Raw genomic sequence first — 24,923 nt, forward strand, 5'->3', positions numbered from 1 at the left:
TGCCCCAAACTGTGCATCATCTGTGGGATCCCATACTCCAAATGGCCCCAGTATAGAAGATCCAAGCAGTCTGCAGAGAGACTGGAGAAGGTGGTCCACTGGAATATGCTCAGGCCTTGACACTTTTAGCCCAAGCCACCAAACAGAGTAGGGGGAGCAGATCTTAGTCCTAGTAGCCAAGAGGCAGGGATGGAAGGAGTCACTGTGTTCCCATTAGTAGGGTGGCTCACATGGGGGGATCCCCAGTGGAAGCACCCAACCCTTCTCCTGGCTCTGAGGCAGGGGAAAGTGGAATTAGATTGGGTGTCCCAGGGAAGAGCCCAGTGGTGCTGGAACAATTTTTACAGTGGGGGTGCTGAAGGCACCATGTATTTGAGTTATTTACTACTTCAAGCACCCCTAGTTCCAGCACCTATGGAAGAGGCACCCAAATCTGGCCCCATCACAGGTGAGGAGCAGAACAGGGAGGTGGGAGTATTGTGACGCTCTGACATTCTCAAAGATTGAATGGGAGGTTCAACCTCCTACCCAACTGATACAGTAATGCCGAGGGTGGCCAAGCCACGGGGCATGCCTGGTACCTGGGGACAGGTGTGTTTATGTGGTGACTGGTGTGGGACTGGGTAAAGAGCCCTTTCCCCTTCCTTTATCCCCTCTTTCCCCCCTCCCTGCTACTCTGCACAAACCTGTGTGGCTTGGGGAGTGGGGAGGGGAATGCCACTCCAAAACAAGGACACTACAGACCACCTGGGAGGGCTTAAACTAATGGGTTGATGGTGGGGGGATGGGGAGAAATCAGCCGGGGAAGATTTGCGGAGAGAACAAAGAAAGAGCAGCAGCCAGCAGAAGCAGCAAGCCTGAGCTGGGGCAGAGACAGAGTCTGAACTAGGGAGCTCCTTGGAGGACAGTCAGTACAGCTGCATTGGTGCTTGCACAGGGGGACTCTTACAGACACAGCCTGGAGCTGACAGGTCAGCTGAGACCACACAGCAACACCCACCAGTTTGAGCTCACAACGCAGACCAGCACCAGCATGCAGAGAGGTTGTACTGACCGGGGGTGGGGGTTGCATGGGCGTGGGGCAGAGTCTGTGTGTGTCTAGCCAGATATGGGGACAGGGGCTCTGTGCTGTATCGAGGTGAGGAGGTCTGTTATCTCAAACCAGACATCTTGCCTTGGGTCTACTCCTGGCTTTGCCTGGGTTAGATAAGTGTTGTTCTGTTGTTAAGCATGGTGCTTGATCCAGACATGAACTCTGACCCCCTAGGGGGCAGGGGATTGGTGTTTGTGCAGAGGTGTGTGGCTGGGATCTGCTTCCTCAACTCTGGGAATCCCTCACCTGACACTTTCCACATTCTTTTGACCAGTCTTCCACTATGATAGGAGAGACCAACTTAGCAAACTTCTCAAGTGGACAAGGATGCGTGCAGCCTGGCAGCCTGAGTGGATAAGGATCCGTCGAGGAGTCATTCCGAAAGTACATTTCAATGCTGTAGTGCCTGATTTGCAGCGCCCGGAAGAAAAAGAAAGATTAGATCTTTATATCTGAGATTTCCTCTTCAGAGACACAGCCTTTGTTAATGGAAATTATTGTAGAACAAATTCTTCAGGAATAGAGACCTTGGCAAAGACACCCAAAGCTCAGTGCTCCTTAGAACAGTCATGTCACTGCTAAAGTCACAGGTCATGTCAGCAGGCCCTTTTGAAATATTTAATTAAATGAAAACAGAACCAGACCCTATGTAAGGATGTTTGACTGTGATAAGCTTTAAGGGGTAGCTTGAAAACTACCACTACCATTTAGGGAAGCAGTCACATTTATCCATTCACTTAATTCCCACCACTAATCTTAAGTGTGTTTTCTCTCTCTCTCTCTCTCTCTCTCTCTCTCTCATATTTCAGTCAATTATTAGTTTTGAATGCATTTAATGCAACATTGTGAATAGGACTGCTCAGTAAAATTCATTTAAAATATAATTATATTTCATGAGGATGCTTTTCTCTCAAAAGTAATCTAAGGCATTAATGAATTGGTATCTGAAAGCAAAACACATTTGCTTGCTGCAGATGTGTCAAGATACTTGCCCACTGTTTTCTTGGTAGAGTTCAAAAAACTGGCAAGCACTGTACGATGGCAGTTTTCCATTGAAAATATTGAGCGCCATCTGAAGGGCACCAATTGTGGTGTCATGCTATAAAAAAGAAAAATAATGCTCACATGTAATACAGTAGTTGCTTTTAAGTGGGGTTTTGCTGCCCCTTCCTCCAACAACCTTTTTTAGTTATAGGAAGGGATATTAAAGTAAAACCCCAGTTATAGTCTTTGTTTTTTATTTTTGAAAAACCCATTGCCCCTTTTGCAGGAAAACCCATGGCAGGGTGTTGAAGGGGGGAGGAAGGAATCCAAATCTTTCCCTAGAGTATGTCTCTTGTTTGTATGTTTACTGAGCTTGTTTATATACCACTCTAATTGTTGTATTTTAATCACTATACAGGGTCTAGAACCATAGATACTTTATAAATTGCAACAGATAAATAAATTGAGTTACACCAAGCATGAATTTGGTTACAATATGTTAAAATGAAAAATATAGATCTCATAAAGCCCATTTGCACCAAGCCAGCAGCACAAAGTGGCTGTAAAGATGACTTAAACTAGGGGAATCTCCAGGTGGCATATAACTGGCATAGCCAGCAGAACTATAGATTACGTGTGTGAGATGTGGTTGAAGTGCAGCTATATTCCAGTGATCCCCTGCTAGTAGAACAGCACCTTGGTGGTTTGTTGCATCAGGATACCTCTTAGAGAAGCCCTGACGTTGCTCTATGTTGCACTGGGGGCCAAGTCTTAGAATTGGGATTAGTGGAGAGTAAAGCTGCCTTTGCCAAGCACAGGTTGGCTGAAGATGAGGAGTAAATCCTATGTTTTTGTTTGTTGCACATGTTGCAAAAATACAAAGTTCCATTCAGTGTGTTGAGTCCAATTGTATCATATCATTGCTTTTCTTAACTTGTAGCAGGAATGTAACCTTTTTGTTTTAACACTGGAAAGTTGTTGCATCAAAATACATTGGTAACATTGCTTATAATTTCTTCCCTGCATTTGCTCCTAGTACAAGTCAAATGAAGCCCATTCTGTTGAATTCCCACTAGTAAACATATCAATCCAACATTTAGGAAAAATAAAGTTACTCACTGCAGAAAAGATCAGAAATTTTCTCTTGTTTGATGGTTGAGTTGCGTTTTTGATGCTTTTTAGAATAGCATTCACCAGGACACCTTAAAGAAGATGGAGAAGAGCAATGAGGATGTTGATGAATAAGGTGTATTCAGCTGGAAGCCCAAACGCAAAGATCCCAGGTATTAAACAGGAAGATCTGTAATTCATTTTTAGTTCACATGGAATTTAGAGCTTGACAGTGGACATTACAGAAATGAAAAAAAAAATGTTTAACCCAGGGTAGTTTGAGAAACAGGAGCATTAGAACTTAGGCTAGAATACGCTGAGAATCAGGGTTACAAGGCCTGCCCCTTAAGTTAGGCTGCGCTGCCTTTTTCTCGATGACATTTCCTTCTATTAACAGCTGCGTGTAAGAGAAATATTTCAACTATTCACTTGCCATAAATTCTGACTGTTGCCTTTTCCCTCAAGGCTTGGTTCTTGAGTCTTTTTAGCCTAGGGCACTTTTGTGCTGTTCTCCCAGAACAAAAGTGTCCTAAAGCCAGCAGAACCAGCCAATGGAGGAATCCTTCTAGTGGCACCTACACCATTCCCTTTCCTGCTCCCAGCATAGGGGCTTGGCCAGGGAGAAGGGATGTGGCTGAGGTGTCCCTGCAGTTTGTCAATCCCTGCCTGCTAGAGCCTTGGGGGCCAGCTGTCAGGCAGTGGAGTTTAGAGCTGGCTTGAGGCTCTTCTAATTTACTCTATGGTGGGAACCAATGTAGAACCAGACCCAAGATGAGAGGGCTACCAAGGACTCTGAATCCCCTATCATCAGCTGTGCCCGGAGCTGCTTGGGGGCAGGTTTATATCTGGGCCTCAGTGAGGTCACCATGAAGGTGTTTCCAAGGTTAACATTAAATGAGAGAAAACAAATCAAAGCTCAATAAACAATTAGATTTAATGTTGGACAAATAGAACCTAAACCTGGACTAGGCTGCTGTCATTCATTTAAATACTAGTAAATAAATACAACTATGACATAGTTGGCATCACAGAAACCTGGTGGGCTAATACACATGACTGGAATATTGGTATAAAAGGGTACAGCTTGCTCAGGAAGGACAGGCAGGGGAAAAAAGGGAAAAGGTGCTACCTTATATATTAAAAAAGGATACACTTGGACTGAGGTTGAGCTGGAAATAGGAGACAGACTTGTTGAAAGTCTCTGGGTAAGTATAAAAGGGGTAAAAAACAAGGTGATGGCATGGTAGGGGTCTACTACAGACCACCTAACCAGGAAGAAGAGGTGGATGAGGCTTTTTTAAACAACTAACAAAATAATCCAAAGCACAGAATTTGGTGGTGATGGGGGATTTCAATTACTCAGACATTTGTTGGGAAAATAACACAGCAGGGCACAGATTATCCAATAAATTCTTGGAATGTATTGGACACAATTTTTTATTTCAGATGGTGGAGAAAGCTACTAGGGGAAAGGCTGTTCCAGATGTGATTTTGACAAATAGGGAGGAACTGGTTGAGAATTTGAAAGTGGAAGGCAGCTTGGGTGAAAGTGATCATGAAATGATAGAGTTCAGATTCTAAGGAATGGTAGGAGGGAGAACAGCAAAATAAAGACAATGGATTTCAAGAAGGCCGAATTTAGCAAACTCAGGGAGTTGGTAGGTAAGATCCCATGGGAAGAAAGTCTAAGGGGAAAAACAATTGAAGATAGTTGGCAGTTTTTCAAAGAGCCACCATTAAGGACACCAGAGCAAAAGACTACCCTGGCTTACCCAGGAGACCTTCAATGATCTAAAAATCAAAAAAGAGTCCTACAAAAAGTGAAAACTAGGTCAAATTACAGAGGATGAATATAAACAAATAACACAAGTATGTAGGGACAAAATTAGAAAGGCCAAAGCACAAAACGAGATCTAACTAGCTAGAGACATAAAGGGTAACAAGAAAACATTCTACAAATACATTAGAAGCAAGAGGAAGACCAAGGACAGTGTTGGCCCATTACTCAATGAGAGAGGGAAAATAACAGAAAATGTGGAAATGGCAACGGTGCTTAATGACTTCTTTGTTTCAGTTTTCACCGAGAAGGTTGGTAGTGATTGGATGTCTAACATGGTGAATACCAGTGAAAAATGAGGTAGGATCAGAAGAGGCTAAAATAGGGAAAGAGCAAGTTAAAAATTAGACAAATTAGATGTCTTCAAGTCGCCAGGGCCTGATGAAATGCATCCTAGAATACTCAAGGAGCTGACTGAGGAGATATCGGAGCCATTAGCAATTATCTTTGAAAAATGATGGAAGATGGGAAAGATTCCAGAAGACTGGAAAAGGGCAAATGTAGTGCCAATCTATAAAAAGGGAAATAAGGAGACCTTGGGGAATTAAAGACCAGTCAGCTTAACTTCTGTACCCTGAAAGATAATGGAGCAAATAATTAAGCTATCAAATTGAAAACATCTAGAAGATAATAAGGTGATCAGTAACAATCAGCATGGATTTGTCAAGAACAAATGCTGTCAAACCAACCTGATAGCTTTCTTTGACAGAGTAACAAGCCTTGTGGATAGGGGGGAAAGTGGTAGACATGGTATATCTTGACTTTAGTAAAGCTTTTGATACTGTCTCACATGACCTTCTCATAAACAAACTAGGGAAATGCAACCTTGATGGAGCTACTATAAGGTGGGTGAAAAACTGGTTTGAAAACCGTTCCCAGAGAGTAGTTATCAGTGGTTCACAGTCATGCTGGAAGGGCATAACAAGTGGGGTCCCACAGGGATCAGTTCTGGGTCTAGTTCTGTTCAATATCTTCATCAATGATTTAGATAATGGCATAGAGAGTACACTTATAATGTTTGCGGATGATACCAAGCTGGGAGGGGTTGCAAGTGCTTTGGAGGATAGGATTAAAATTCAGAGTGAACTGGAGAAATGGTCTGAAGTAAATAAGATGAAATTCAATAAGGACAAATGCAAAGTACTCCATTTAGGAAAGAACAATCAATTGCACGCATAAAAAATGGGAAATGACTGCCTAGGAAGGAGTACTGTGGAAAAGGATCTGGGGGTCATAGTGGACCAGAAGCTAAATATGAGTCAACAGTGTAACCCTGTTGCAAAAAAAGTGAACATTATTCTGGGATGTATTAGCAGGAGTGTTGTAAGCAAGACACGAGAAGTAATTCTTCTGCTCTGTGCTGATTAGGAGTCAACTGGCATATTGTGTCCAGTTCTGAGTGTCACATTTCAGCAAAGATGTGGATAAATTGGAGAAAGTCAAGAGAAGAGTGACAAAAATGATTAAAGGTCTAGAAAACATGACCTATGAGGGAAGATTGAAAAAATTGGGTTTGTTTAGTTTGGAAAAGAGAAGGCTGAGGGGGAACATAACAATTACGTAAAAGGTGGTTACAAGGAGGAGGGAGAAAAATGTTTTTCTTAACCTCTGAGTATAGGAGAAGAAGCAATGGGCTTAAATTGCATCAAGGGAGGTTTAGGTTGGACATCAGGAAAAACTTCCTAACTGTCAGGGTGGTTAAGCACTGGAATAAATTGTCTAGGAAGGTTGTGGAATCTCCATCATTGGGGATTTTTAAGAGCTGTTTAGACAAACAGCTGTCAGGGATGGTCTAGATAATACTTAGTCCTGCCATGAGGCAGAGGGACTGGATTAGATGACCTCTCAAGGTTCCTTCCAGTCCTATGATTCTATGTCAGGCTCAGGTCAGAATGGCCTTGAATCTTATCCTAGGATTTCTGCAACCATCTCTTAAATTTGGACTAGGGTAACTAAAGGCATTTCTACATTCAGGAAATGTACATTTAGGACATCCCAGGGATCATGCAAATACCAGTGTTCAAAATACATTTTAAAATGTTTATTACTGTGTCCAGGTATATTTAGAAACACATCGTAGTGCCATTTTAACAAGGAGCTTTGCATGAGTAAGGAGACTTGATTTGACATATAGTATCAGCTTCTTCCTTTTCAGTGCTGTGTAATATTTTATTTACCTCCCTGTAGTCGTGATTTGTCTTTTGTTTTGTATATCCCAAAGAGTGACTGTAAGGACAATGCTGCCAGCTCCTTCATCTTCTTCATTATATCTGGAGAAGCCCATTTAGGGAGAGTATAATTGTGAATACTCTATAGTAAAAAAGGAAAATGAACATTATTTTTCTCCCATTCATTTTCTTTTCCCCCAGCCCACCCTTACACTGTTGCCTTTGGACTCCCTGTGGCTTTCTCCCAGTTCCTTCATCGTGTGGCTTCATTTCCTGGCATCTCCCCCGATACACCCTTTTAGGGAAGTTCCATTGGGGCCCCAATGGAAATGTAATTCTTTCTCTTACTGCAGTCGCTTTCCATCTTGGTTTCTGCTAGTGTGCGGGTTTGGCATGTCCCGCCTGGCCAACTCACTCCTGCCCCTTCTCTACCACTGGATCTGCAAGGCATAATCTAGCTCATAGTGGGGAACTCTCATTTCCTGACTCCCAGTTCCCTGTTCTAACCACTAGACAATGCTGCTACCGCTTATTTTCAGCTTCCAGCTAAGTATTTCTATAGTTATAAGGAGTTGTTCTAAAGAAAATACTTTTTTTCTATTAGCAAAAATCATGATGAGCTTCTCAGCATGCTTGAGTAACTACAGTAACTCACTGGGTTGTACAGAAAGGGAAATAATATGGGGAGATGGATTTTAGTGTCCTGTTTTAAAGGGATGATAAATAACAGGGATGAATGAAGATTAGTTTTCTAAATTGTAAACTATGCTTTGAGAATGTCCTTTTCTAATGCACTAAATTATGCTTCATTATCATTCACCATTCTTCAAATGGTGCTGAAAAGAAACCAAGCTCAGGACAGAACAGAAGATCAGTCATTACTGTTTGGTTGAAACCAAATTGCTGTGTTTAGCTGAATCAGATCTTCTGGATTAGTCTCCCTCTCGCTTTCTCTTTTAAATACCTCACAAAGCAGAGTATCGTATGTATTCCAGGCTTTGAACTTATTCAGTTGTTTGAGTGTGTCCAGGTCATATCCTGTGTTAGCTGCCATAGTTTTTAAAACACCCTGAAAGACAAAAACAAAAGGAAGCATACACAATGAATGCCTCAATACACTCAGATACATGTTCATGTGGACTCATAGGCCCTGATCCTGCAAACTCTTACACGCGTGCTTAACTTTACACATGTGAATAGTCCCAATGAGGGTTTTTTGTTGTTGCAGTTCTCACTCGTGGCCCCTAGATGCTACTGCTCTTTCGGTTTCTGTGACTGCCTTTTGCTCATCCTTGCTATTCTTCATTGGAAGCCTTCACTTGCTGCTTCTTCTCTCCCTGCCTTGAGTACTTCACCCCAAGGAGAGGGTGCAACCTCACTCACCTCTTCAAGTGAACCTTCCAAAATGGGAGCTCCCTTGGGGAAGTGAATAAAGAGAGAGAAGGCACTGGGGGAAGGGGAAGCGGAAGAGAGGAACAAGGGAAAAAGGAAATGGAAACCCCAAGGCAGGAGGGAGGTGGAGAACCTACGGGATGGAATGGGAACAAAGACCAGAGGAAGAATTCAGGAAAGAAGGAAGAGAGAAAAACAAATTATGTAGGGACAGGAAGAGGGAAACTGCCTGGATGACTGGAAAAGGGCAATGTTGGGATGGGAGAGATGTTTCACAAAGATGCCAGAAAGGGAACCAGGCTTGCCAGCTGCCCCATGAAGATGGTGGTGAGGAGAGGAGACAAGACCTGCTATTTGCTCCGAGTCACTCTGGTGAGTATAGCAGACCACCAGCCTTCTCTCTCCCACAGAAGACAACAGTTTGCGGGGGCTGAGGCCTCTTAATGGGGGAGGGTTGTTTGTGTATGAGCAGTTGAGCAGTTTGGTGGGGTTGGATAAGCATCCAAAGTTTAAGTTGCTTCTTGAAAACTCTAGGATTCTCCCATCACTGTTTAATATGTGTATTTTACAATATTGGTTCATGCATTTGCAGCTTCTGTCCTTGTGACAAAACATCATTACATATTGCTGTAAGGTTGCAATGTATGGGGCAAAGAATGTAGCGAATGTGGGATTTTCAATCCAGGAAGAGGATCAGTTCTTTGAAACAGCCTGAAAAACTATATCAGCTTTGGGGTTCTGATAATTAAATGAATCATACGAGACGCCATCTAAATGTCACCAGAATGTGTACACTCTAGCTGGCAGCCAGGTGACCTCTAGCACTGACTTTGGAAAAATCTTTCAAAAACTGAGCAATCCTGCACCTTGCCTCTGGACTACCAGAATGGCAGCCAGTTTGAGAACCACAGTCCTTGACTACCAGTCCTGTGAAAATTAAGCAGAATTACATTGGAGTGAAATGAATGTGAAATATGGAAGCCCCACTATGTCCTTCGCTCCTTGTGAATGATTTATATCAATTTGACTTTATAAAAAAAAAAAAAGGTACCCGCAATGTAATGTTTGTGAGAGTTGTCTTTCCTTCTAACCCCGAGGGGCCTGAAACTGCCTGAGGTTATGCAGGGCTCTGCCTTCCTTATCTTTTTTGCAATAACCTATTTATGCACCATTTCCAGAGACCATTTGTGAAGCCCTGCTCATGGTAGGCCTGGTCTATATGTCTCTCAGGCATGTGAAAAATCCAACCCCCCAGAGATCTAGCTATACTGATCTAACCCTTGGTATAGACCAGCACGAGGTCGATGGAAGAATTCTATAGTAATTATATAGTTGGTATAGCTGAGTGGGTGTGTGTGTGTGGGGGGGGGGGGGGGGGAGGGGCAGGCTTTGTCTCATCCATGAGAGATGTAGCCATATGAAAGTAAATTCCTATTTTAGACCAGGCCTTACTGTGCACTTATTCGTGTGAGTAAGGGTTTCACAACTGGTTCCCTTGCTCTGTGCTCCTGCAGAGGGTGGCTGTGGGAATGGGTGAAGCTGGCCAGCACAGCAGTTGGTGCAGAGTGGGAAGTAAGCTGCACAAGGTAAAAGTCGGGCACAGCTTGCTTTCCCCCATAAAACAAGGAAGAAGCAGGAACTGCCTAGTGACACTGAGGCAGCACAACTAGGCACTGCTTCAGCAGGCTACCCAATGTAGCAGTGGCTACTCCATAGACTGTGCTGTTGTTCAAGGCCTGTTCACCCTATTTACTTATTGCTAGGCTTACAGAGGCTGTAGCAGGAAAAGTTGGGGGGTATTTGGGTGAAGATGTGTGTCAAGGCCAAAGCAGAAACACTGCTCAACTTTGGGTGAGAGGATGCAAATAAATAGCATTGTAATGAAACTTGCACAAGGAGAAATGCTTGAGATGTTTTTACATTGGTTTTGCATTGCAACAGTCACATCCTGAGGTCTTTATTTCTCCTCAGTTTCAGCAGAGTAATCACATCTGTATGATTGGTTCTGTGCTACACTGTAGTGCAGGAAATTGCTGCCTCCGGAATATTTTCAGTCTCATTAGACTATTTAGCACAAATTAAATATAACTCAAAATAGCCTGAGCTAGTTAGTGATACATTCACATCTAAAAATTAAAATTAAAATAAAACTCAAGTTTAAATATATATTTGAGACTTTTCAGTGTACAAGTATATTAATATTTTTATAGTAATATTAGCCTGTCTTGTGGTAATTTTATTTTAAGAGGCTGTTGTTCCTCAGGAGACAATAACAGCATTTCAGTAAATGGAAACAATCCAATGTTACAATCCCTTAAGTTTACAGTCTTTCCTTTTTGTTTTACCATATAGGGTTGCAACTTGTTTTGAAATTGCCATGATGTCAGGGTTTCATTCTGAAGTTCATCAAAACATGGACAGTTAGAAGAAGGAAAGTGCAGAATCTGAAATAAAAAAAAGTTAAACTTGTCATGTGGTCAGGCACTTTGAATGGGATCCACACAGGAACTTAGGTGTTGCAAAGTTGGGCATCACAGCGCCTAACTTTTAGGTGCCTAGGAAATAACAGGAACAACACTGGGATCCACAAAGCCTAAGAAAGGGGTCTAAGCTCCCTATCCAATGAAGGGGAGAGGTAGGCTCCTTAGACTGTGATCCACAAAAGCCAGCATGGCTAGGTGGGGAGCTGCCCAAGCTAGCCAATGGCAGTTGCTGATGCCAGGGATGTGTGCTAAGCACTGGCCGTCTCTCTCAGAGTTAGGTACCTAAGTCCAGGCTGAAGGGAGGCGCGTATCTTTGCTTAGCAATCCATGAATAGGAATCAGCCACATGGAGTCAGGCAGCTGAAGTACTTAAGCTACTTCTTGAGACATTGAGTTAGGCGCCTGCCTTGCTCCACACACAACAGCCAGAGGAGGGGGTGCCCACCTTATAGCTTTTTGTCCAGTGGTTAGAGCACTCACCTGGGATCTGTGAGACCCAGGTTCAACTTCCCCCTCTCTGCCAGAGAGGGAGAAAAGATATGATCTGGGGTCTCCACCCTCCAACCCCTGAGCTATGGGATATTCTGATTTAGGGCTTCTTCAGTTTCTCCTGTGGAAGCTGTTGCTAAATAACTATGGCTAAATAATGAAAGAGTGATTGGAGCATGGGGACTGGACCTGGAATTTCTCACCTCCTAGGTGGTGCCCTAACCACTGACCTACAGCATCTCTCTCTCTTTCTCTCTCTCTCTCTCTCTCTCTTTTGTCCAGTGAGTGTTCCATTGTGGATAAGTACTTAAACAGTCTGGGGTTTAGGCACCTAAATACCTTGGTGGATCTGGACCATTGTGACTATCTATTTAACCCAACTTAGCTTCATCTATCATTGGGGTGTCTAACCGTTGTGGATCAGATTCATGGGCATGCTGCAGCTGCTTTGTGCCAATCCATTGGTGCAAGTTGTTCATATACTTGGTGAATTTGGGCAGTGGAAGATTTTGCTGGCATGTCCAGGAAGCTGTTAATCTAGCTGATCTCTAGCTGTCAGAATGACCCTCTTAAGCCGCTGTGTATATCTTAGAACTGCTCTGAGAACTGGCCCATTTCCCAGGATCCAGTGTGTAAAGGTGGTTGAAACTACTTTTTCCCCACTTCTCAACTCCTGAGTCACACCAAATACAGCCCAGCACTGGAACCTGCATATTACACTGCTGAAAGTTTGATTTCTTTGTCCAAATCCTGCTCTCAGATTCGTGTGTAAAATATGGCATTGTTTCAGTGGAACCACAATAACATGGTACCTGTTTTACCGTTAAGTATTCTTGGGAATAAACAAGAGACAGAAGTGAATTGTGCTCCTAAATATAGAAAGGGTGCCTATGTAATAGCTTCATTACTGCTTAATTCACCATGTGTGAAATTCATCCTTATTCAGAGAATCTGCACAACGCATGTATCACTTAATTCCTGCTTAAGCCCAGCTTTGATGGCTTAAGAGGGACTTAAGTGTTGCATGTCTTGTATTGGCCTTCTCTGACCTAATGTGAATTTCACTCTGGGTAAATTGGGCAGAATGCACCTCCAGTGCTTCCCCCTGTAATGGTCCTTCCTCACTGAAGTGTCAATACAGAGGCTGGAGCAGATGCTAGCAGAGAGGAGTTAACATTTTAAATTGGAAATATTGCATGACCTCCAGAGTGCGTGTTCTTCTGTAATAGCGGCACACCTTGGAGGTTCAAGGCTACGTTGGGAGGCTTTGGAATTGCACAATAACAAACATTCCTTTTGCTTAATTACCACCCTTTGGGTGTTATTACTTAAGCCATTCTCTTTGGTTTCATTAAGTAGTACACAGTGCTGCTAACTGTCAGTTCTTAATGGATCACAATAGGCCAAGAAAATAATCTGTGATCAGGTTTATTACTATATGATACTTTGCCTTGATTTCCCAGTCTGTGTTGTTTGGGGCTTGAAAATACCCACAGACATCTAGACATGGAAGGCTCGGGAAGACAGAGTTCCTGGCTTACAGGTGGTTGGCCTATTCAGCAGAAACTTCAAGTTGCTCCAGGAAGTCATTGTAATTAAACTTTAATTCCCACACCTGGGAAAGTTGCAGACCTGACAGGGAAGAAGAGCACTCATGCAAATGACCTTGTCTCCTCCCACAGCTCCCTTTCCCTTTAAAGTGGTGACTCAGAGAGTTTGGAGGTTTTGGTTTGGATAAACATCTGACAGGTCTGATGCTTATCAAAACCTCTTTCAAGCCCTTCCCACCTGCAAACCTCCCTTCCTCTTGCTTCATTGGAGGACAGAGTGAAGGTTCAAGCTGGGTCTCATCCAGTTTCCTTGACGCACATCTCACTTTCACACATGGCTTTAGAATGGAGTAGTGCTCATGAACATCTCTGGAGCAGACAGGCATGGTGGCCTAATGACAGTGGCCCATCCTCTGATGACGTGGTGTGTGGTGGTTTTATTGTTTCTTGTTTCTATTTCCTCAAAGTACTGTAGATAGCATGAGGAATGAAGCCCTTTCTGTCCCTGCTCTCCGCAGCTTTTGTTCTTGTTAAATCTTTGGCCTGCACAGTGCCTCGTTGCAGCAGCCCCCTCGGCTGACAGATCTGTACCTGAGTCAGTCAGGAAGAGTTGTTTATGCCATAGCTTCTACCTGCCCTGTCATTTGTTAGATACGTTCACTTGGGCTGTATGCTTCTCAGGGTTGGGTCTGTCTTTCAATTATGTGTTTATACAGCACCTAGCACAATGGGGCTCCAATCTATAACTGAGGCCCCTGGGTGCTACTGCAATATAAATTAGTAATAACCACAGAGAGATCGTTTCAGTTTTGATGTAAACGTCTCTCCTTGGCTGACCTCAGGAGCAAACCTGTCAGGCAGGGAAGAGTACAAAGCACATTTAAACTTGAAACCACCTTAAAGGTCTGTCTGTCTGTCTGAAAGAAAGAACCTGCCCCCATGAAAAGATTTTAGTGGAACTTCCTCAGCTTCACTCCTGACAGGATAACATCAGAGCTTCCCTGTGGAGGAGATGGTGATGAGGAATGCATGTCAGCTGTTCAGCCCCTGTAGACTTTCATGCAACAGTTATGGTTGGGCCTGCATGACTGCATGTATTTATAGACCACCAGCTATCGAAGGTGTTGGATTGAACATGTTGAGAGGAATGATATTTTCTCATCTCCTAATTTGTGTTCCTACTGAAAAATCTGATCAGAGGTGGAAAGTTCCCAATTGGTACTCACATGGTCTTTTGATAGTGGCACAGTGCGAAATGGGATGGGTTGCCAAAGGATCTGGGGATTCCAGATCTGGTTGCCCACTGGGGGAAAGAGTCCGGCGAGATATACCTGAGCGCTCATAATGGTTCGATCGTAATCTGTGCTTTGAATGAAAATCTGAAAGTAAAATGACAAATATTTTTTTCCTAATAATTAACAAGAGGGCAATTTTATCCAAATTCCCATTCCATGCTTCCCTCTTTTCCTTTCTCCTGTTTTGCATAAATCACAAAAGGTGAAATTCACCCTTGTGCAGAGGGCTAGCAGTAGATTTGTGCACCACTTAAGTCACACTTAAGTCCTGTTTCTAGGAATCTACTTCATCAGTCTAAATGGAATTTCTCTACGGCACCTTTTACCTTGGAATCTAAACACTGAAAAAATTATGAATAAGCATTAAAATCTAGATTAAAAAATCATTTATCCGTTCCTCTGAGATTCAAGCATGTATCGGCATAGGAGCTGGAACTAAAGGCGCGGGAGGTACTGCAGCACCCCCTGGCTTGAAGTGGTTTCTATTATATACAGGGTATACAGTTTGGTTCAATGGATCTCAGCACCCCCACTAGAAAAATTGTTCCAGCACCCCTGTGTATAGGTTTGTATGTTTAAGATGTGTTTTAAATTACTTGTGTGTGCCATTTCTGGGGCAAGGTTGACAGTTTACACATGGTGTTTGCTGGTGCTGCCTTCATTCCCCTGCCCATCATAGTTCACAGTATACCCTATTACTTCCATTATATACATTTTTCGCAATAAGAGTTTTCTCAGCTAACAGGCCCCTGATTAGGATATCATCCGAGTATCAGCCTTTTCAGCCATGCTTAGAGCATTTCTCATCTTCAGCCTCATCCATTAGCCCAGTGGGGCAGGATTTTAGGGAAATGTGGGACTGTAATGCAGTTTCCCTCCCTCTCTTGTGACTTTCTGAAATTCTGTTAACCCTTTATATGATGTGCTCTATGGCCAGAATTTTCAAATTTAGGTGCTTAACGTTAGGTTCCTTAATTTATATTTATGCATCTAATTAAGTGGCCTTATTTTCAAAAATGCTGAAATGTTGTTAACCTTATCTCTTGCTTTAATATGGTGGGGTTTTTTTTGACCCAGTAGTACAAATCTCACAGTCCAATGTTGCAAGAGAACTTTCCTTCACACAAATTCTGATGCTTACCTCATGCCGGTTATATGTGGCATTCAAGAAGTTTGAGTATCTTTTCCGCATGTACTGTCCAAGCTCATATTCCTGCTGCATTCCAATCTGTGTGGACAGCAGTACAGGTGAGTGTCAGTTTAAGGTGGTTGTGAACTTTAATACAGCTTTTCTTTCCACTCTTCCTTCTGTCTTCAGTGAATTTTTCAAGAGATCATTAACCATTTTTATGCCATATTGTATGCTTTGTGCATGTTTACATCTTGTTTTTCAACGGGAACGTTCACTTATATCCATAAACTAGTATCAGTACACTAGGACACTATACTTTCTAAGATATTGAGGGTGTTAATAGTTAAGTCATAGTTTATGTGAGAGACATTGTGTCTGTGAGAGACATTGGGCCTGTGAGAGACATTGGGCCTGATTCTACTCTCACTTAGAGCTTTCATACTGATGTAACTCCACTGACTTCAGCAGAGTTATTCCTGATTTACACTGTAGGGTGTGTGTGAGGAGAATCATGCCCAGTAAGTTGAGTGGTCAGTTAGTGCCAAATGAGTGTGTTTGTTTATTTGATTCAAATACTTATGAAGAAAATGATTGGCTTATTCATAGTAACTCACTGTTACTAAATTATTGATCTGACTCCTGAGTTTGTAGCTTGACTCTCATCCCTTTAATTACATTCTGCCATCTTGTTTTGGTGTAACAGCAGCATGTTTTGGAGTGGTATTCTATCTGTTCTATTAGATCTCTCCAAGACTGTGGGTAGGATCCCTTAACCTTTAGCAGCCAAACAAGCACTTTTATTGAACTGGAGTCTCAGAGATCCACAAAAGAATTTCACATACTTAGAATAAAAAATAATGAATGGAACATTTCAAAATTATTAATGAAAATAAATTAGAGCAGCTTTCTACATGCTAAGACAAAGAAGTTTTTTCTTATCTTAAATGGATTGCCAACACAAATACAGGTCTAATCAGCATGATTATGTATTTTTTTTTAATTTAAATTGCCTCTTATCTGAATACAGCCACATCATCAGGAAGGTGTGCAATACCTTCCCCCCAGGCTGAGTCACATCTCTACCTATAAAGAGCCAGATGGAATTTAACACCTACTGGTGAAATATCACTGCACTAAAGGTTTAATTTATGAATTACACCTACCTGGTTAGTTGCTAATATTTTGTCAGTCACAGATCAGAAACCTGCATAATTTTTATTGCATTAATGTTCTCATTTCTGTGAAAAGCCAACAAACCTTGGTAAGCTGTCCAAATCCCTGTGGCCATTCGCTTTCATTGTGTAGACCAGTTGGAAAGTTTTCAATTGGGGTTCGGTCACCATGTCGAAAAATCTAGTGAGATGAATCAAAGACTGAATTAATTCCCTTTGAGTTTCCTTTTTACTTGTCTGGAAGACAAGCATATCATTTTAGTCCTAGCACCTCTTGGGCAATCCAAAGAACTGGAGAGTCTGCAGAAACACCGGTCAACCCATCAAGTCTGATTGAAGTATATATTAAGATATTGAGGTATCATTGTGGTACCCACTGAACTGTGAATGGGAACAGTCTGATGATTTTTCCCACATAGGACATAAAAGTATATTGGCCAAAATTTTGAAACCTGAATGCAAGAGGTAGGCGTCCAAAGCCATATTTAGGCACCTAAACAAGTGGCCTGATTGACTTGAGAATACTCACATCTGAAAACCAGACCACTGATTCAGGGGCCTAAATATGGATTTAGGTTCTTAGCTTTGGCTAAGTAAATAGTAAATACCTACTGATATTAGTAAATATCTACTGACTGCTATTCCCCCTCCCCCCCACACACACTCTTGCATAAGGGCAAGGCACAATCTGGCTCCATTGGATCTAGATACTAATATACGTTATCTCAATGTTACTTCCTGTTTTGGTCACCTCAGATGACAGGACTGTTCTTAAAAGTTTGAATTCAAGAATTTGTTTCCATTAACCCTGAAAACAGGGGGTATTGAATTTTTTGCCCTTACATATGTCTGAAATGACTGGTATGCCATGTAAATCTGATTGATTTAAGAAGGTACCTACCTAGATTTTGGGTGGACTTGGAGTGAAATCCTGGCCCTTTGAAGTCATTGGGAGTTTTGCTATTAACTTCAATGGGACCAGGATTTTACCCTGAGAGTTTGGTCCCTCTGATAAGCAGAACACATGAGCTACTGTGCATGCACATGCAAGGCAAGTGGTGACATGAGTCATGCATCAGAGGGCATATATGATTGCTTTTGTGGTCTTTTTATTCCAGTGTACAAAGAAAGTGCCAGCCCTACATATTCTGTTCTAAATAGCTCTGAATAACTCTGAATTTCCTTTGCCAACTTGCTCATACTGTAGGGTCACAAAAATGCCCTCCACCAACCCCCCCCCCCATTTTATCCTGTACCCCATTTAAAATAATCTCAGACTCATTCCCTGACTTTGCCTTTGCAGTACTATGGACTGGATGCTTCTTTGAGAATAAATGCATCACACTTCCACAAAGCAATTTGATTTTGCAAACAGCTTCATTATAAATAATACTTTCCACTGCTACTGCACCTTTCATCCCAGAAACTCACAAAAATTTACAAATATTAAGTAAGTCCCCCAGTACCTGCTGTGAGGTGTATTATTATTATTTATATTCACTTTACAGATGGTAACCTAAAGCATGCAGCTTTTAATCACTCCCCTAAAAGTGCCAATTACCATGCCCACCCTTCCTGGTAGCCCTCTAGACCAATATCCACAAACACCAGGTGGTAAGGTGAGTGTTAAAAATAAAGAAAAGCTGCCAATCCTTTAAGGTGAATGTAATTGTATTTTTACCAATTCAGAGTTCATCTTGCTAGAGTAGATGTCCCGACTAATACCTAAAGCAGTATAAGGAAGCTTTCTGTAAGGTGCTAATGTTGTGAATAAATGTTGCAGAAGAAACACAGAACCCTAAATTCCTGAACTCTGGTGTTGGGATGTAAGCAAAGGAGAATCTGATTTTCAATATAATGTTTCATATCTATATGTAATTTTTAATTCCACACTTTTTTGTTACTGATTTAAAATCTTAAAACAGTGTTTTTAATCCCTTCTCAGGGTACCTCTAATGATCAAGATAATTAAGTAAAGAGCTGTGTTCCCTGATGATTGAATCAAGTGGACAGGGTGGGAAGGAATGTGGGACACTTGCATTTCTGCTGGGGGGATGGGGAAGAAAAGTCGTTTGTTTCTTTGGCCAAGTATTTGTCATGTTGACATACCACAGGTCTCTTGTGGGATTAATTTGCTCTTTTGGAGAAGCTGATGGCTTTGCTAAGAATGAAGATTAAATTCCCAATTAAAAGGCAGCTATGTAATTTGCATGCAACTGAAAATATAACTTCATAGCAAGACATTTTTTTCCTAATTTTAAGCCCAGACCAACTCCCATTGAAGTCAGTAGAAAGACTTCCATAGACTTCAATGACTGTTGACTCGAGCCCTTGATACAGAAGCGTGCCTTATTTGTTAACTAGTAGCAAGTCACTAAAATCATGGTAGATTTGTAATAGTAGCACTCAGCATCCTGAACTCTGTATGCAACATAACTTCTTGCACACTCTTCAGTTCAAAGTTCTCTCCTTCAAGAACATTTATGGTGCTGAGTAAAACAGCATTGTAGCTCTGTCTGGGTGGGTAAAGAGCGGGAATGTGCGGTGGAGTTTTTAAGATGAAAACATATAAACCAGTGTCCTTTCTGTTCGGTGTAGATTAAAGAAACCTTTTTCAGAAGAGGAGGGATTTACCCTCGTCTGAAAAGTTCCGTGGCTTCTTTAAGTCCACACAAAGCAGAAAAGACCTTGGTTTGTATGTCTTCATCTAAAGATCACTGCATAGCATAAACTTTATGTAACTCCATTTTGCCTGTGTGCCACACCCCTCTGCCTCTTCTCCAATGCTGTCTATCCTGTGTTACAACTGCGAGGATTTGGTGCAACTTCAGCTTCTCAGAAATGACTCACCTTTTGGGCGAGTGACTTCTTTCCTAGATCCATGGGTGGGGACTATATGGTTCTATGAATCTGTGATTTATAGATGCAATGTCTTAGAAGTTCATTTCTAGCTAATGGGATTCTGCTAGATATTTCCCATTTTTTCTACCAGATCGCATTTGACATTCAGCATCAGGGCCCTGCACAACAGCTCCAGTGGAGGTTAAAGTTTACACATCAGAAAGAAAGTCAAAATAGCATTTTGATAAAATGGCTTAAATTATTCCTGTTCAGTGAAAAGAACTAGTGGTCTGTAAAGCACAAAGTGCAGAGTCAGCGCAAAGGTGAAAGTCAGCTGGAGAAAGCTTGGCAGCTTTTCAGAAAGTGGCAAAGTCTTGAAAGTAAGAAAGGGAAACATTTGTCTTGTTTACCACTGCAGGGGTGCTTTATGCTGTGAGTTGCTGCTAGGAGGGAAAAGTAATAAGAAAAAGAAAGGGGTGAAAATGGTTTCCATTTCGGCACATCATTTCAGTACATCATTCAAACTCAAATCAGTGAGCCCAGGAGACAACACTTAAAAGATAAGAATTCCATCCAGTGAAGCTGTGCCAGGGAAGGGGAAATATACTCTGGTGGTAAGACCCAGATCTATAGAAATTGTATAGCTGATTGCTCAACCAGCTAAAGAGTAACTGAAATACTAGAATAATTTAGCCTTTATCTGAAAAGGAGGAGAATTTACATGAAAATTCTCTGGAATAGCAATTATTGTAAGTAAGGAAATAAATAAATAAAATGGTGTATGCTATCCTAGAAATAAATGGAGTACTATGTTCTTTTTTAGTGGGTGGGAGAAAGTGAATGGAATAGAGGTAAAGAGGTGGTTCTTAGATATTAAGGACTTGATTCTCCAAGAAAGTGAGCACCTCCTATGAATGGCTCTGCAGAACTCTCAGTTAATAAATTGGGCCAGGACATCAATTTGTAGAACATAGTTACACCTATTCAGCTCAAGCTTAAGTTGCTTTAGAGTAGTGGTCCTCAAACTATGGGGCGGGCCTCCCAAGGCATGAGAAAGTGTCAAGGGAGGTGCGAGCTGTATCCTTTTCTTGGGGGTGTGTGGGGGGGAAGAGCTCTGGCTGTCAGTCACGATTAGCTGGGGCTCATGCAGAAGGGCCATGCACATCCAGGAGGTGGGGATAAAGGGAACAGCTGGAGTCCTGGCAGCCTGGGGCTGACAGCTGGAGCCCCAGCCTCTTCTTCCCCACCCCACGCCTCAATCCCTCACCGAAGGCAGCCTTGGGATCTTCTTCCCCCCCATCCATCACATGGAGGTGGTGGGGCTCCAGCTGCCAGCGTTGTGGTAGCAGCAGCAGCGCAAAAATAAGGGTGGCAACGGGACTCTATGGCCAGGTCTACACTACCGCGGTAGTTTGACAGCTGGCAATCGAACTTCCGGGTTCGATTTATCGCGTCTGGTCTGGACGCGATAAATCGATCCCGGAAGCGCTCGCCGTCGACTGCGGTACTCCAGCTCGGCGAGAGGAGTACCGCGGAGTCGACGGGGAGCCTGCCTGCCGCGTGTGGACCGCGTCTGAACCGCGGTAAGTTCGAACTAAGGTATGTCGACTTCAGCTACGTTATTCACGTAGCTGAAGTTGCGTACCTTAGTTCGAATTTGGGGGTTAGTGTAGACCAGACCTAAGTCTGCTGTGAAAAGTGATATTGATGAATATCACTTTTCACATTGCCACCCAGTGGCTCTGGAACAGTTTTTAGAGTGGGGGCAGGGCCAATCAGAGGGGGGGCCAGGAGGGCCATTTGGCCTGGGCCTCAAGCTTAAAGGGCGCCTCAAAGGAATTGCTTCAAGAAATACTCAAACTTGGACTCTGGGGTGTTTCCTAATATCACAATTGCATTGTGTATTTTTGTCAGTTTGCCTGCATCAGTGGCTTCAGGTGAAAGCACCTTCAACGTGTTGAAGCAGGTAAAGAACTAGCACCGTTCAACTATGGGACAAGAGCATTTGAATGGGCTTGCCATGCTTAATATCAATTGTGATATTGCATGAAAGATAGATTTTTTCCTCAATAATTAGTGCATTTGCACAGACAAAGGCTAGAAAAGCATTTGTTAAATAAAAAATATTCAAATTATGTCTCACTCTTTTTTTGGTGCCTTATTTTATTTTCATGTGTCGTCATTTTTTATATTTATTATGGGTAGCGGCCTCAAAAGCTGGAAGTGGCCCGGGCCTCTCTGGACCTCTGAGAGGGCCTGAGTGGGAGTGCTGAGCTGTGCCCCCCTTACCCCTGTCCACACTCCTCAGCCACCCCTACAGCTGGGGTTGGGAGCAGGGCCATGGCTTTGGGAGGGGGGACACGGACGGGGTAAGGGGGCCAAGGCTGAGGCCACAGCTGGGGTTGGGTGCGGAGGTCGGGGCCAGGAGAGGAGTCCTGGGTACAAGGCCAGAAGCAGAGCCCCAGACACGGGGCCGACAGCCAGGACCCTGCATATGCAAAACCTAGGGGTGCTGCAGCACCCCCACACCTCTACTTCCCACACCTATGTTGCCACCCTTCTGTGTTGCTGCTGGTGTGCACTGCCTTCAGAGCTGGATGCCTGGCCAGCAGCCGCTGCTCTCTGCTCTGCCTTCAGAGCTGGGTGGTGCTATATGTACTTGGGGGGGTGGGGTGCAGGGACATAAACGACTACAGACACAAAGAAGGGGGGCCTGATCAATACGTTTGAGAACCACTGCTTTGGAGAGTTCCATTCTCCAGATATGCCATCTGCCTGATGCCACCTATGCATTCAGTGCCCTTTCACTCACTTTCATACTCTTAAGATATTCCTATATACATGCACTAATGAATGGGACAGATTTTGAACATGTTGCTGAAAATAGAACTTGGATCTCTTCTTTGCCTGGTGCCTGATCCATCTCCCTTTGAGATTCCCACTGAAGTCAATGGGAGTAGAATAAGACGTTCTGGCCCATGAGCCAAATGGTTCTCCTACTAACGTCAGCCAATAGAGACATAAGAAATATCACAGATTTTCTTTCTTTGGCAAAGACAGTAGAGTAAGCACACAATAGGTCATACTGTTTTCTCTACATGGATCAGTAAGTGCTCATTGGGAACTGTGGAAGGTATAAGAATGTTTGGATAACAGAGTTTCTTGTTACAAACAATAATTCCAATGCCTAGGATTCAATATTGGAAACAACACTTTAAACTGAATCTTCTTTATCACTGCCACCCGTATATATATCTAAAAAGAAAGATATAAAGGGCCAGCTTCAAAACATACTATTGAAATTCCAGATCCATTGGGGGAAAGCCTCCCCAAATCTGTTGAGGGGAAATGGATATTATATTGTCATTCTATAGACTTTAAAACTAGAAATAAGCCATGAAAAATTGTTGCAGCCAGTTTCCAAATTCATCCTAGTTAATGCAGCATGTACACCACAACACTGTATAAATGAAGCTTCATATGCCTCTGCATGCTGCTAGGCCAATTCAGCTGTCATAAGAAATAAAATACATGCATTTCTAGCATGCCTTCCATTTGAATTTACCTTTGAAACACCTATGAGCTAAGCAAGTATCCTCAATTCTACAGATGGGAAAACTGAGGCACATAGAGATTGACATGGGCACACAAAGGATGGGAGGGACAGACAAGGATAGAACCCCAATCTCTTGACTGCCGTTCATGTGCTTTAACCATACATCTTGGGGGTTCTTTTATCTTGTAAAAAAATCTTTACAATTTGACTTATTTTATCTTCGTTAAGATGAGCCTTTAAGCCAGGGGTCAGCAACGTTCGGCACGCGGCTCGCCAGGGTAAGCACCCTGGCGGGCCGGGCCAGTTTTATCTACCTGCTGACGCGGCAGGTTCGGCCGATCGCGGCCCCCACTGGCCGCGGTTCGCCGTCCTGGGCCAGTGGGGGCGGCGGGAAGCCACGGCCAGCACATCGCTCACCCGCGCCACTTCTCGCCGCCCCCATTGGCCCGGGACGGTGAACCGCGGCCAGTGGGGGCCGCGATCAGCTGAACCTGCCGCGTCAGCAGGTAAATAAAACTGGCCCGGCCCGCCAGGGTGCTTACCCTAGCGAGCCGCGTGCCGAACGTTGCCGACCCCTGCTTTAAGGTTTGATTGTAGGTACATAGAAATGCCTACAATATTTCTTTCCTTGTGGAATCTGTACAAAGAGGGGTTGAAATCTTACATTTTTATCAATTCAAGGAACACCATACTAAAATCATTACCAGCGATTAAATGAAAAGGCCATCTACTTACGGCAACCACACATTTCAGCGTTCTTTCTGCAGCAGTTTGGTGAAGCAGAATGAGGAAAAGACTAAAAGCGAAGCAAAAACTCCTGGACCTGCATGGAAGCCGTGTCGTTCCCATCCTGGCAGCAGCTGGAAAAGCTTTGTAGCTACAGTAGCTCTTCAGGTTTATCAACCTGAAGTGAAGCTGTACTTTCAAAAGGACAAAAGGGGTGGATCTGCTTCCTGTGCATTTCAAATGCAGGAGAAACTTGGGGGTGATTATGTAACACATCTATCCTTTTAAATCATTTTCTTTCCAGGTTGCTGTTTACATTCTTTTTAACCTAATTCAGTGTTGCCAGAAGGCAAGTAAAAAGAATGCCAAATCTATTATTTTTACTAACTCTCATGATTTTAAGACCAATCTCATGATTTTTGGTGAGCCTGCCTCATGAGTTTTGAACATTTGGGGTTGACAATAGTGTGGTTTTGTTTTTTCCCAGGTGATTTGGGGGGAGGGGTTAAAAATAAGGGGGTCATCATTCCATAAATAACCAGATTTCCATATTTTTGCATCTCTGCTTTGTCTATATTTTTCAGTTCTTGGACACTTTACAGGAGGCAGTACGGCCTGGAGGAATAAGCATTGGACTAGGAGAAGGGCAATCCTTAGTTTCCCTTTGCTCCCTCCCAGTCACCTCTCCTCCCCCTTCACCACTATTTTAAGCCCTTCTTCCATTCCTGCACCATTCTCCTCCTACACTCTAACTCAACTTCCCACGACCATGTCAAGCTACGTTTTAAAAATAATATAAACAAAAACTAAAATATATTAAAACTACCCTGTTCCCAACAACTGTACAATAACCTCCTAGATGCATGTGCAGCTCTCTGAGCAACAGTACAGTAGAACCTCAGAGTTACGAACACCAGAGTTACGAACTGACCGGTCAACTACACACCTCATTTGGAACTGGAAGTACACAATCAGTCAGCAGCAGAGACAAAAAACCAAACCAAAACAGAAACAAAATACAGCGTTAAATGTAAACTACTAAAAAAATAAAGGGAAAGTTTAAAAAAGATTTGCCAAGGTAAGGAAACTGTTTCT

At 42.9% G+C, this 24,923-nt stretch overlaps 1 protein-coding gene across 1 annotated transcript; it reads right to left on the bottom strand.

The window, feature by feature from the left end:
• Nucleotides 1–1,318: 1,318 nt before the first annotated feature.
• Nucleotides 1,319–23,951, bottom strand: LOC135873795 (prostatic acid phosphatase-like). The gene is made up of 10 exons (XM_065398411.1): nt 23,838–23,951; nt 16,791–16,886; nt 15,543–15,629; nt 14,333–14,485; nt 10,930–11,028; nt 8,157–8,261; nt 7,202–7,334; nt 3,197–3,279; nt 2,086–2,192; nt 1,319–1,499 (listed from the first exon to the last, which is right to left on the bottom strand). The coding sequence occupies exons 1-10, from the start codon at nt 23,949–23,951 to the stop codon at nt 1,319–1,321; spliced, it is 1,158 nt and encodes a 385-aa protein (XP_065254483.1).
• Between the last annotated feature and the right edge of the window lie 972 nt (nt 23,952–24,923).

Source organism: Emys orbicularis, chromosome 2 (genome assembly GCF_028017835.1).
Source record: "Emys orbicularis isolate rEmyOrb1 chromosome 2, rEmyOrb1.hap1, whole genome shotgun sequence".
Lineage (NCBI taxonomy): Eukaryota > Metazoa > Chordata > Testudines > Emydidae > Emys > Emys orbicularis.